This window comes from Crassostrea angulata, chromosome 2, assembly GCF_025612915.1.
Source record: "Crassostrea angulata isolate pt1a10 chromosome 2, ASM2561291v2, whole genome shotgun sequence".
In the NCBI taxonomy this organism is placed as follows: Eukaryota; Metazoa; Mollusca; class Bivalvia; order Ostreida; family Ostreidae; genus Magallana; species Magallana angulata.
In genome coordinates, this window is record NC_069112.1 from 5,660,648 (window position 1) to 5,674,599 (window position 13,952).

Genomic DNA, 13,952 nt, shown 5'->3' on the forward strand with positions numbered 1-13,952 from the left:
GAAACTACATTTTAAGCTTTAAAATACTCAATTTGCAGTCAAAACAATTTTTCTCATTGAAAAAATAGAAGAAGACAATTTATGAAATAATTGAAAGTCGATATAGTTCTGTGTTTTGTATTGCAGAACTGAATATCTGTTGTGTTGACATTGGCCTAGCTGTTGCATTCTCATCTGTGTTATGAACTGAACTGAACATCGGAAGTCTATATATAGTTGATATGGTCTATCAATGATTCCTACTTTTCTTTTCATTACATTTACTATTTTTTGTTCCTTTGTCTTTCCGTACTGTGTGTTTGTAGATCAAAACTTCGTAAGAACTAATACCCACAACATTGAAGTTGTTCGAATTTAGTGATCTTTGATCCCGATTACTTTGACCTCGAAAAGTGTTACTAATCGATGTCGGGATCGACATAAAAAAAATAGTCGATATACTTATTTCAGTTATTTCATGACCTTTGCCCAAATAAATTTGCTTTTTATGTTTCTAGCTAATACCAATATCAAAACAACAGACAATTATGATTCAGATATTTACCCTGATGTGTATACAAAACTAAATAGACTTTTGTTTGTTTGGCGTAGTTGTCATGGCCGTTTAATCAAATGTGCAAAAATTAGATAAGTACATGAATATCAGATATATATCAGTCAGATATATAGTACATGTACATCAGATAGATTTCATACATGTACATTGAACTCGACATGCGCCGTTCAAACAATATGACAGCATATATCAAATATATATATATGTAATATACAATATTAGAAATACTCTCTTGACCCGAGGAGCCTGGAAAAAACAGTGCCCCACGGAGACAGTATTCTAATCAAAATTATGCACTTTGTTGCTGAGTCTTTGAATACAGATGACCTGCAAAACCATTCTTTGTCCATATTCACTTTCCAGCACATCTTTCTTCTATTCTTCATGGCCATGACGCTGCAAAAGAAAACTCAACCCGAAAAAGCTATTCACAATTTATAATTGTACAAAAACAATACCTATGCAACTATTCACAAGTAGTTTAAATGGAAATTTATGATAATTTATAACCATGCAACCTTATTCTAAAAAATTGGTTTGGGTGGGAGGGGATTTTTTGTGACCGACTCAGGGAACAGTTGAATATAAAAGGAAGAGCTTAACGCGCACGCTCCAAGACCAGGAAGTGTGGAGTTATTGCCCTTGAATTAACATTACTAGAGTTATAGTTCTTGCCCCAAACAATATGCTTAACTGCTTGAAATAACAGGGTTTATCCATATTTGATAAACCTAATTATTTCATGACCTTTGCCCAAATAAATATGCTTTTTATGTTTCTAGCTAATACCAATATCAAAACAACAGACTATTATGATTCAGATATTTACCCTGATGTGTATACAAAACTAAATAGACTTTTGTTTGTTTGGCGTAGTTGTCATGGCCGTTTCATCAAATGTGCAAAAATTAGATAAGTACATGAATATCAGATAGATATCAGTCAGATATATAGTACATGTACATCAGATAGATTTCATACATGTACATTGAACTCGACATGCGCCGTTCAAACAATATGGCAGCATATATCAAATATATATATATATATATATATATATATATGTAATATATAAAAAACAGTGCCCCACGGAGACAGTATTCTCATCAAAATTATACCAAATAGATCACGGACACTGTCACGTGAACCATCCGCCAATACCAGGCGGCAATTTTGACAACAATGACACCTGTAGATATGATACATAAGAATGTCTATACTTGGACATTCTAGATTCAGATATATGTATATGATATATAATAAGATAGATAAGTAAACGGACCATGACTTGCCAGAGATATATCAGCTAGTATATTTTAAGGATAGGTGCGAGAGGAAGATGTCACAAACTGCACAATAGCATTTTTCAGGGAATTTATGTATATATTGTTACCCAAATCTGACAAATGCACACCATCTAATCTAAATAATCTCTTTTGAGTTATCTGGATATCTGGATATTTGATAGATGCACCATTAAGCTTTTTGAAAACAAATGTTGCAATGGCACTATTTATTCTACGTCTAGAGTTTTCACCTTCAATGGTTGATAAAGACTGCCTCCAATTACTTCTAGGTAATATATGTGACCATACAATGAGAGTGTTTGGCAAGAGGTCTGCTATTTGAGATAAAGTTAGTTTCATGAATTTTTGAATACCTTTTAGGGTATTTTGAGGGTCCCAAATATTATTACCACCGCAGTGAATTATCAAAATAGTTGGTTGTTTATTAGCTATTAACATTCTTGACACAGTTGTATACATGTACTCCCAAACCATTCCCCTTCTACCATTCCAATTAATGGTAAAGTGGTTTAATCCAAGGTTTAACTGATTTGTGGTCTCTGCATATTTCTGTGCCCAATGAATAATAGATGAGCCAATGATCCAAACTGAATCTGAAATTTATGTATGATTTTACAGCATAAAACTAAAAATACTATTAACATGGTCTTAGGTAGGATTTGAAAGCCGAGGAACTCCATCTACCCATGTGCTTGATTTGTATTTCAGAAACCCCTTTTAAGTACAAGTAAGTTGCACCTCCAATCCTAAATGAGTGCGACTTGAATAAATGTGTAGGTACCTCTAGGAATTTTAAGGATTTATACAGCATGGATGAAAATTGATATTGAGTCAACGGTTTAGTATTGCAGTGGGCAAATAGATGTGTTGCTTGAATGCATTGCCTATGACTTTGAAATTTTTGAAAAATTTGAAACATCAAAAAAGAATCTGGTGTTTTGGGTATTCTAATGGATGAACCGTTACCAAATTGATCTGTTTTTGAGCAACCCACAAAAACTATAAACTCATCCTCCAACATTTGAACATGATTTCTTTCCAGTGCCACTAGTTCACTTAATCTCAATAAAGCAAAAAATGCAATGAGAAATGCTGACTGAAATAAATGTGCTTCATACGAAGAAATAGTTAAATGTGGAATGATACTGGTAATTTGTGTTAATAAAGACAATGTAATTGGTTGTCTAATGTCCTGAATTCTGCATGACCTTTTAAACCCTGCTAACAACCTTTTGACCAAAAAGGATTCTGTAGCATTCTGCCAACCATGTAAATTTACAACAAAACTCAAACCAGCCATACAAGATTTTGCTGTTGAAAATGCAAATCCAGATTCCTTCATATAAGCTATAAACATTACTATATGATCTATAGGTGGTGGCCACAAATGCTCAAAGGAAGCTTGAACTCTGAAATTAAAAAATACTTGGATGCCTTGTTTATAAACTTTACTTGAGTTTTCAGAGATACTGGCTTCTAACAGTTGATCTATATTTGATGAATAATCTCCCAAAATGGAGCGAAAATTTGACATGGAAAATTGTCTGCTGTAGGAGCCAACTGTCGGAATCTTGACCACTGAAATCGAGAAATAGCATCTGCTATATTGTTATTTTTTCCCGGAACATGTATAGCTCTAACCTGGATATTATAACTAAGGGTATACAATACCAACGCTCGAATCAAAACCATGACCCTGTTATTTTTTGAAGACTTTTGATTAATAATATGAACTAATGAGAGATTGTCAATATGTAACAATAACGTTTTTGCATAGAGTTGTTCTGCCCAAATAAAAACTCCCAAAACAATAGGCACAAGTTCAAGAAAAGTAATATCTTTTGTTGTCTCATAAAACCAATGTGAAGGCCAAGCCAAATAACACCACTGACTGCCAAATATAACCCCATACCCTTTTGAACCTGAGCTATCTGTATAAAATTTGAGTGTCTCATCATCTTGCCATGTCAAAGATGGAAAAGGGGTTAATCAATTAAACTTTGTAAGAAATTCTACCCACATTTCTAAATCCAATCTGATTTCTTTTGAAATTCTTATGAAATGGAAAGATTTTTTTTTCCTCCTGCTAAAGCCGCATATACACGACGACAAAATGCTCTTCCTGAGGGCAAAGCTTTAACCACAAATGCTAGTGACCCTACTAATGACTGTAATTTTTTAACGGTGACCTTTTTACAACTTAAAGCATCATTAATTTTTTTCCAAAAGTTCAGTAATTTTATTTTTTGGAATGAAAATAGTTCTTGAAACTGTGTCAATGCCTAATCCTAAAAAACAAATAGATGTACATGGACCTTGTGTTTTTTCTGGAGCTAATGGGATCCCTAAAATTTCAGATAACTTTATCATATGAGCCATTAACATCTCACAATCAGCTGTGTTTGCTCTACCTATAAATAAAAAATCATCTAAATAATGAATGATCCCCCTTGAATTTGACCTTTGCTGCAGCTCCCAGTGAAGGAAGGAAGAGAACATCTCAAATAATGAACATGAAATTGAGCAACCCATTGGCAAGCATTTGTCCACATAATATGAATTTAAAAACTTGAAACCTAGCAAGCAGAAATCTTCAGGACAGACTGGCAACAATCTAAAAGCACTTGAAATGTCCATTTTGGCAATTAATGCACCCTCCCCCATCTCCTGAATCAGTGACAAGGCTTGATCAAATGTAGAGTACGACACTGAACAATATTGCTGATCAATGTGATCATTGATACTATTACCCACTGGGTGTGATAAATTAGAAATCATACGCCACCCCCCTTGCTTTTTGGGGAGGATACCAATAGGATTACACCGCAAATTTGAAATAGGTGGACAGGGAAAGGGGCCTTAAATTCTACCCAATTTTATTTCTTTATTTATTTTTTCATGTAACTCAACAGCATGTTCCTCTGCAGATATCATGTTTTCAAATTCAACCTTTTTTCTAATGCCTGAAGTTAGATGTATTGATTGGAGTGCTGCCAATATCCCATAATTTATGTAACAAGTTACATGTAGGTTTGCAGTCCTGTGGTTTGTTGTCGATTCCTGAAAAATTTGTTGTTGGAATTAAAATTTTCCGAACGAGCAGGTGCATTTTTGGGAATTTGATTAGATTGATTATTTTTGAAGCAGTTAATGGAGGGATGATATGCATTACATGTGATGCACTGATGCAAATACTTGCAATATTGTTTCTGACAAACACCTTCATAATTGTAGGCATAACATTTCAAATACCTACGAGTTGACTGATTTGACAATTGGGTTTTATTAACTGTTTGCATGTAAAACAACCATAGTTCAGCATCAATAGATCACCAGTTTAAAGAGGAGTCTACAGACTTCTTTAAGCGAAATTGCACATCATAATCCAACCAACCTAAATTGTTACTAGCAGCCCCCCTTTTAATCGTTGACATATACCTCAAGAGTGAAATGGCTTGTAGTGGATGTTTTTCTAAGAATATAGAAGCATATATGAAAAATGCATCCATCCATTGCCAGAAGTTTGTAATTTTTGTTTCTTTATTTTTTGGTTTGACCTGAAAAACACCCCCCTCGAAAACAATTTGATTTTGCATTTCTGTGCAAGGCTCTTGAAGTAACAATTTGTTTAAATGAACAAATTCGCCATTCCAAATTTTATCTTTGAGAGCTTGGGATACATGGGATCCCAGTATAGAAGTAACACTGTTAAATGGGTTTGGCGTGTCAATATTATTTTCCAAATAATTTTCTGTACCTTGATTCATGTTGGAGGGAACATGTGACGACAACGCACTTGGTGCGTCAGGGCTGGGGTTAACTATGGGCGGCATGTTGTGAGGAATCATCCCAATCATCCCGCTCCGTGACATTCCCTGGCCTGCTTCAGTTGACGCCTGTGTCGCTGGTGTCGTCGGAGCCGCACGTGTTGGAGGAGTCGCTTGTGTCGGAGGAGCATTAATATTGGAGCTGTTTGCAACGGGCTGTCTCACTTGACCTCCTCGACGATATCCGCGACGACCTCGTGCCAAAACACTACTCGAGGCAACTGTATTTGCTCCATTTGGCACGGCTGCGTATGGGCTTCTCTCCTTAAATGCCCTTTGGTTCCTTACTCTCAGCATGATATTGAAATAATATGCCGGTATAAAGTAATCAAACTCGCCGATTAAAACGATAAAACTTGATTATTTCTCTAGTTGATTTTTTGTGACCGACTCAGGGAACAGTTGAATATAAAAGGAAGAGCTTAACGCGCACGCTCCAAGACCAGGAAGTGTGGAGTTATTGCTCTTGAATTAACATTACTAGAGTTATAGTTCTTGCCCCAAACAATATGCTTAACTGCATGAAATAACAGGGTTTATCCATATTTGATAAACCTTATTAATTTAACTATGATTAACTGATCACTAAAATTTCCCTCTTATTAATTATTCTGGAGACTTCGTTACATAAAAAAAATATTTTATCATTCTAGAATCATTACTACTTTAGAATGATTGCATATTAATCCCAAAAATTGTAACGTTGTTATTGGGAAGAATATCTTAATCATTTCCTTATTTATGTCTATGTTATAAACTTTGAACATCTTTTGGGGCACAACTATTAAATTTCAGGATCATGGTTTTCGCAATTTAGAATTTATTGTATGGTACTTGGATAGTTATCTCAGTACTCACTAATTGTAGTATTGTAGTCCTTGAGAAAAAGATGTTTAAACATTTTCCCATTATATTTCTATTTCAACTTTGACCCCCTTGTGGGCCCCCAGTATTGGTCCGGGGATCACCATTTTAATCATTGTTAGTCTCAACTATATGTGTAAGCTTTTTTGTAAATATTTGTCAAAGTTTCGCAATTATCTCCCTTTCAAAAAGAGTTGTGCCCTTTATTTTACAATTTAAAATCCCCTACCTATAATGATGCTTTGTACCAATTTTGGTTTAATTGACCCATCGGTTTTTGAGAAGAAGTTAAAAATGTAAACAGTTTACAGATCGACCGACAGACGGACAGAGACGATGGACAACAGGTGATCAGAAAAGCTCACTTGAACCTAAGGTTAACCTGAGCTAAAATCCAATGTAAAGAATTATCTAAGCCTTGTTCACAAACCCTCATACATAGCAATTTGCAACTTATAACGTATCATAAAAAAGTCTTGCATTACACTGTTTAATAACCCCATTCTCCAAATACAAAAGCCCACAAACCAAATACAAAATCATTATATTTATATATTTTTGTTGCATATCATATTAGCCATTAAGGTAACTCCAGTGTTTTGGAAATCTGTGTCAAACCAAACAATCGTTTTAATTTGAACAGTTAATACAACTAATAAACTTATTATAGAGGTCAAAATAGTTATACCCATTTGTTTTCCTATAGTGGCTTCAGCTCAAAAAGTCCAAAAATACATAAGCCAAAATTTAAGAACACGAAGCATGATCTCATAATTGTTTTGTTAAAATATGCGCTAAAATATACATTGTATCATGTTAGGTAATAATTTAAGCAAATCAGTTGATTATCATTAACTCATAAAACTCTTATTGATTTTCTACAGAAAATATGAAAAGATAAAACATTTTGTTTTGCCACGACCTTCTAAAAAAAAAAACCAAAATTGCATATTTTTGGAAAATTCTTAAAAGTTATTCAGTTAACATACATTTTAAATTTTTTTTTTTATTAAGAGTTAAAAAACGTGTTCACCGAAAAAATATAGTTTATCAAAAAATTTTTATGATGTGTTTAGTATTGGACTACTTTACCGTATTTGTCAGCTACATTATGCATAAACAATTTTACCCGCTCCTAAACCACAAACTTTCTTATTAGTGGATTCAGCTTATACCGCTGATTGGTTGCTGTTGCAGCAGACTTATAATATATGCACGCACAAAACACAATGAACTTATCAGAGAATGAAAAATTCATCGAGTTACTTTCAACTGTTGGAATTTGGATATTTTTTAAAAATGTATACTTGTGACAAAACATATAATTATGTGGTACATACAGCTGTAGCTTTATGAAGAAAATTTGGGTTAGACATATATATAGCAACCATGCAAGTAAATGATATTTACTAAAACTTCCAATTTATGACGCACGAAATATACGCTACTTTTATAGAGATTGACATACATGTAATGTAACACATTCTGTGAAAAATAATCTATTAAAAATTCTTCATTAAGTTTACTCATACATGTTTTATGCTTATTACACATAGTATTGTTTTTAAAACATGTAATTTAAAAGAAAAGAAACCAAAACCCTTGCCAAATTTATTTGCCAAAAAAAACAACCCCGGTAGAATTGATAAAACATGCGGGCATTCCAGAAGGAAATACATGTACTTTGACGCTGTTCAGATGGGTAATATCCTTTGTAATTTTCGAATTGAAATTTTTGACTGTTGCACTACAAGAAATTAACTCAAGCTGTCTTTCTCTCTCAAACTTTCTCTCAATCTGATAAGTGTCTATACCAAAGAAATTTTTTTTAAATATTATATTATGACTTGATATGCAAATTTTTGATCTTGTACTGCCTAAAAGTTATGTCATGTATTGGAATATGTAATACTTATTACACTGCATGGTCAGTGTATTTTTTCCAGAAATAATATGCATATGTTAATGTAAACACAGCTATTACTAGTACATGTATGTAAACACAGCTAATCATTTTTTTTTATTTCAGCTAAAAACGGACTCTTGTTCTGACATGGCACCACATGGCGTTTACCTGTTGATTCTTGTGGGTCAGCTCTTGAGATTAACCTGTCACCTCTATCCACATGCATATTCCTTGTGTTCTACAGACTTTTTACCGGTAATTCAAATTAAATCGGATAATGCATGAACAATAATGGAACTTGAAGAAAGCATCATCGCATGTTGTGGTTTGTGTTTGATAAGAAATTATGAAAAACAAAATTAAGGCTATTTAAAGAAATTCATAATTGTTGTGAAAATTTGTTTTTCAATAAAAGTATGCAATTATGTTTCCTTTATTTTTTATTTTATAAAGGTATTTAGATGTGTTTACATAATTGAACCCCCCCCCCCATCCAATTGTCTGCATTAAGATTTCATGTAGGATATGTAAATGTACATTTGACTTTGAAATAACATCTGCTATGATAATTCCTTTTGAAATGAACAAGAAACAACCTATTTCTACCTTTCTAAGGTATATATGCATAAAAAAGGAGAAAAACATGTCAAATTTTGAACATTTTTCATGGAAATCAACTCTGTCTCCAGCTGCCTGGGTGTTTGAATTTTATTTTAATTTAAGGCAGATGTCTAACTTGTAGGTTGTATCTTACTGTTTTAGCATGGATAGAAGGAGACTAGAAATCAAAATAGATTAGATATACACTAAATATGATTGTTAGTTCACTTTTTTTTATAAAAACAAGAAATCACAAGCAGGACAGCTGTCTATTTGTTAATTAAAATGGTGTAAATCATAAAATAAACAAATAATTAAGATCAAATTTTAGAATCATTGATGATTGTTTTCAAATATGTGTGAGAAATGACTCAAGGAAATTGCCATAAGTTTCATAAAATTAGGTAAAACATTTTTAACCATGACTTTTTATGAAAACCAAAAGATGGGGGGGGGGGGGTATACATGTAAGGATATTTTTAAGTGATGTGAAGCTTTTTTCATGATTATATTATGTAGATGCATGTTGTATTGAATAAGGTTTCTTTTGAAAGGTGGTTGAACAACAATTGACCTCTAAAAGGTCAGGTAAAGATGTTTACTATGGAGAACCCTGTAAATCTGTGTTTACTAATGGAAATTGGAAATGGGGGGGTTCACTTAAATGGCCATATTTTTATTAAACCTCAATGGAATTTGCAATATGTGGTATTTTTTTTCTCAGAATTGCATTAGCTTTCTTATTCTAAGACAAACCGTCTTTTCATAAAATGTTAGTGTACTAAGTTAAAGGTACAAGTAACAGTTTCGGATAAAGAACCGTCAATATTTTTGTAAAATTGATAGTGACTGTACTTGAAGATTTACCAGTGTTCCGTAGATTCATGAAATGAATTTTGATGTTTATCAATAGTTAATGGGATGTCTCTTGTTGGAATTGGTAAGGCCTAAAAAAAAAAAATAGTGTGTTTAGGGTAACACTGATGAAAAAATTAGATTAGGTAGGTGGAGATTTTTTTTTTATTTTATCTATTTTTTTTGCCTGAATCCTAAGATTGTTTGTTTGTTTCATATTTAAAAACGTATTTTTTATTGGAAATAAGATAGGATTCACAGTCGGATAAAATCAGGCATCTAAAAATGGTAGGATTGGGCCATTTTTGTAGGTTAGGTCGGGTTACCCGAAACACATAACTTTTTTTTTTTTGGGCCTAAGCAATATTAAGGCCCCTAATTTTAAGTACATGAGAAGCAGTAATAAATTGTGAAACTTGCGGCTTTGACTGTTGTGTTGACTTTACACAGTGAAATTGAAGGTTACAAATGGGAGGTTATATAACATGAAATGGAGGTGGAAGGGATATTATATGCCTATTTAGTATCTACTGGGTATGAGGACAATAGGAAGTTTATTGTCCCCCAAGACAGCAACTATTTCATGAGGCAAAGCCAGGGGAAATAGTTGCTGTGGGGTGGGACAATAAACTTACTATTGTCCAAATAGTCAGTTAATTGGTATATTATTATTCCGAATAAAACTTTATTTGTCAGCGATGCAGAATTTCTTGATGATAAACAAATTAGAGTTAACAAACTTTGTATTTAATGCGGTGATCTGATTAGGTCAGAGGTGTTCCGAGTTTAAAAAGGAGGGAAATCAAATTCTGCTGATGAATGGTTTTGATGACTATTCACCATGGGCAGATAGCATGGATACTATTTCAAATTAGATAGAAAAGCATTAGTTTGTGTGGGCGCCTTCTAGTGATCAGTTTGTCCGTCTGCCCATCCGAGATCGCTTGACCGGAGCATAGCTTCTCTCCCCTTGGCCCAATCTGGCTCATACCTCATCCACAGGGTTCCTTTGGGTTAAGGATGTGCAGTGACCTTGAACCATGTTGTTAGGTATAAGGTTAAGGTCATAGTAGAATTACATATATAAAATCCTTGTCTGGGGCATATCTTCTCTCCCTTTGGTCCAATCTGGCTAATACTCACAGATTGTCTCTATCGTTAATCGATGAGCAGTGACCTTGCATGAAATTTCTAGGTAAAGGGTGAAATATCATATCGGATCATGCAAAAATCCTTTTTTCAGAGCTTTCTACTAACCCCTATTTGGCTCAGACTTCACATAAGCAGAGCTTTTGAGTAAAGGGTGTGTAGTGACCTTGAACCTATTTTCAAGGTAAACTGTGAAGGTCATAGCAGAATTATATTTAAAAAATCCTTGTCTGGAGTACATCTTATCTCCCTTTGCTCCAAACAGGCTCATACTTCACCCACATGATGCCTTTGATCAAAGGATATGCAATGACCTCGAATGATATTTGTAGATCAAGTGTCAAGGTCATATCAGATCACTCAAAAATCCATATTTTAAGAGCATATATATACTCTCCTTTTAGCCCCTAATTGGCTAATATTTTGCCTAAACAGAGTTTATTGGTTAATGGCATGCAGTGACCTTGAACCATGTCAATGTGAAGGTCATAGCAGATCTTAATAAAATTAGTTTTAGACAGAAGATTATCCTGGATATGCTTAATCTTGGTCAGATTGAACAAAAATGCCTGTATGTTAGGGGCAATGAAATTGAATTAGAAGTTCTATGCCAGCTGGAAAAATTTCAAATTATAGGTCAAGGTCAAAGCAAAATTCTCTTAAATAACATCAGCGGGGCCCTTTGAAATGTTCACCATTTCAATGATGTCTGGTTCATAGTAATTTCAAATAAAAATATTCACAGAGGAATAATAAAATTAAGTAAACTATACATCGATAATTTTCTGACAATTGATGATGCAACAAGCACATAGTACGAAAGATCAACCCTTTGAAAAGCAGTGTAGAGGAAATGTTGCTTCAGAATTATGTTTTAAACAAAATTGATTTTTTACGGAAATTTTAATTTTGCATTCTGGGTTAAGAAATTAGATGTTAGTTCCAGGTAAAGTTAACTTTTACCTAAAATGAAGTCAAATTTCTTAAGTCGTACTTAAACACATTCGGATTTTTTCGTTAACTCGGTCTTGAAATGTTTATGTTTTTTTGCCTGTGTGTGTGATTGTGTGTGCTATATATGTGTTAAAGTGTGTGATAATGTGTAACGGTATATGTGTTAAAGTGTGTGTAATGCAATATGTGTTAAAATGCATGATTATGTGTAATGGTATATGTGTTAGAGTGTGTGATTGTGTGTGACAGTATATGTGTTAAAGTGTCTGATAATGTGTAACGGTATATGTGTTAATTAGTGTCTGACTGTGTGTGACAGTATATGCGTTAAAGTGTGTAATAATGTGTAACGGTATATGTGTTAAAGAGTCTGACTGTGTATGTGGGTATATGTCTTAACGTGTGACTATAAGTAATGGTATATGTGTTAGAGTGTGTTATTGTGTGTGACAGTATATGTGTTAAAGTGTCTGATAGTGAGTGACGGTATATGTGTTAGAGTGTCGATTGTGTGTGTGTGGGTATATGTGTTAAAGTGTGTGACTGTGTAATGGTATATGTATTAAAGTGTGTGATTGTGTGCGACAGGATATGTGTTATGGTGTGTGATTGTGTGTGACAGTATATGTGTTAAAGTGTGTGATTGTGTGTGTCAGTATATGTGTAAAAGTGTCTGATTGTGTGTGACAGTATATGTGCAAAAGTGTGTGATTGTGTGTGACAGTATATGTGTTAAAGTGTGTGATTGTGTGTGCTATATATGTATTAAAGTGTGTGATAATGTGTAACGGTATATGTGTTAAAGTGTGTGTAATGCAATACGTGTTAAAATGCATGATTATGTGTAATGGTATATGTGTTAGAGTGTGTGATTGTGTGTGACGGTATATGTGTTAAAGTGTCTGATAGTGTGTGACGGTATATGTGTTAAAGTGTGTGATTGTGTGTGACAGTATATGTGTTTAAGTGTGTGATTGTGTGTGACAGTATATGTGTTAAACTGTGTGATTGTGTGTGACGGTATATATTTTAAAGTGTGTGAATGTGTGTAATGGTATGTGTGTTAAAGTGTGTGATTGATTGTTAGGTACAGTTTATGCTTTAAAGTGCGTGATTGCGTGAAGCTATATGTGTTAAAGTGTGATTTTGGTATAACGGTATTTGCGTTAAAGTGTGTGAAAATGTGTAAAGGTATATGTGTTAAAGTGTGTGAATGTGTGGAATGCGATATGCATTAAAATGCATGATTGTGTGTGACAGTATATGTGTTAAAATGTGTGATTGTGTGTAATGGTATATGTGTTAGAGTGTCTGACTGTGTGTGACAGTATATGTGTTAAAGTGTGTGACTATGAGTAATGGTATATGTGTTAAAGTGCCTGATTGTGTGTGACAGTATATGCGTTAAAGTGTGTGATTGTGTGTGACAGTATATGTGTTTAAGTGTGTGATTGTGTGTGTCAGTATATGTGTAAAAGTGTCTGATTGTGTGTGACAGTATATGTGCAAAAGTGTGTGATTGTGTGTGACAGTATATGTGTTTAGGTGTGTGATTGTGTGTGCTATATATGTGTAAAAGTTTGTGATAATGTGTAACGGTATATGTGTTAAAGTGTGTGTAATGCAATATGTGTTAAAATGCATGATTATGTGTAATGGTATATGTGTTAGAGTGTGTGATTGTGTGTGACGGTATATGTGTTAAAGTGTCTGATTGTGTGTGACAGTATATGTGTTAAAGTGTATGACTGTGTGTGACAGTATATCTGTTAAAGTGTGTGATTGAGTGTAACAGTATATGTGTTAAAACGTGTGACTATGTGTAATGATATTTGTGTAAAAGTTTGTGATTGTGTGTGACGGTATATGTGTTAAGGTGTCTGATAGTGTGTGACAGTATATGTGTTAAAGTGTCTGATTGTGTTTGACAGTAT

At 33.7% G+C, this 13,952-nt stretch overlaps 1 protein-coding gene and 1 pseudogene across 1 annotated transcript; both read right to left on the reverse strand.

The window, feature by feature from the left end:
• Window positions 1-13,952, reverse strand: part of LOC128170701 (uncharacterized) — a 723,116-nt pseudogene that overhangs the window by 535,474 nt on the left and 173,690 nt on the right.
• LOC128170724 (uncharacterized) lies at window positions 1,692-5,987 on the reverse strand. Its single transcript, XM_052836496.1, has 3 exons — window positions 5,621-5,987; window positions 3,316-3,441; window positions 1,692-2,456 (listed from the first exon to the last, which is right to left on the reverse strand). Exons 1-3 carry the CDS (start codon window positions 5,985-5,987, stop codon window positions 1,873-1,875), a joined length of 1,077 nt encoding a protein of 358 aa, XP_052692456.1. The 3' UTR covers window positions 1,692-1,872.

Excerpts from the sequence above, each read along its gene's own strand:
- LOC128170724 (XM_052836496.1), bottom strand. The coding sequence starts at position 5,987 with ATGCTGAGAGTAAGGAACCAAAGGGCATTTAAGGAGAGAAGCCCATAC. Across the intron at positions 3,442-5,620 it reads TCCCTCCAACATGAATCAAG|TGGTCAAGATTCCGACAGTT; the intron begins GTACAGAAAATT and ends TCTCGATTTCAG. Across the intron at positions 2,457-3,315 it reads CAGTATCTCTGAAAACTCAA|ATTCAGTTTGGATCATTGGC; the intron begins GTAAAGTTTATA and ends CATAAATTTCAG.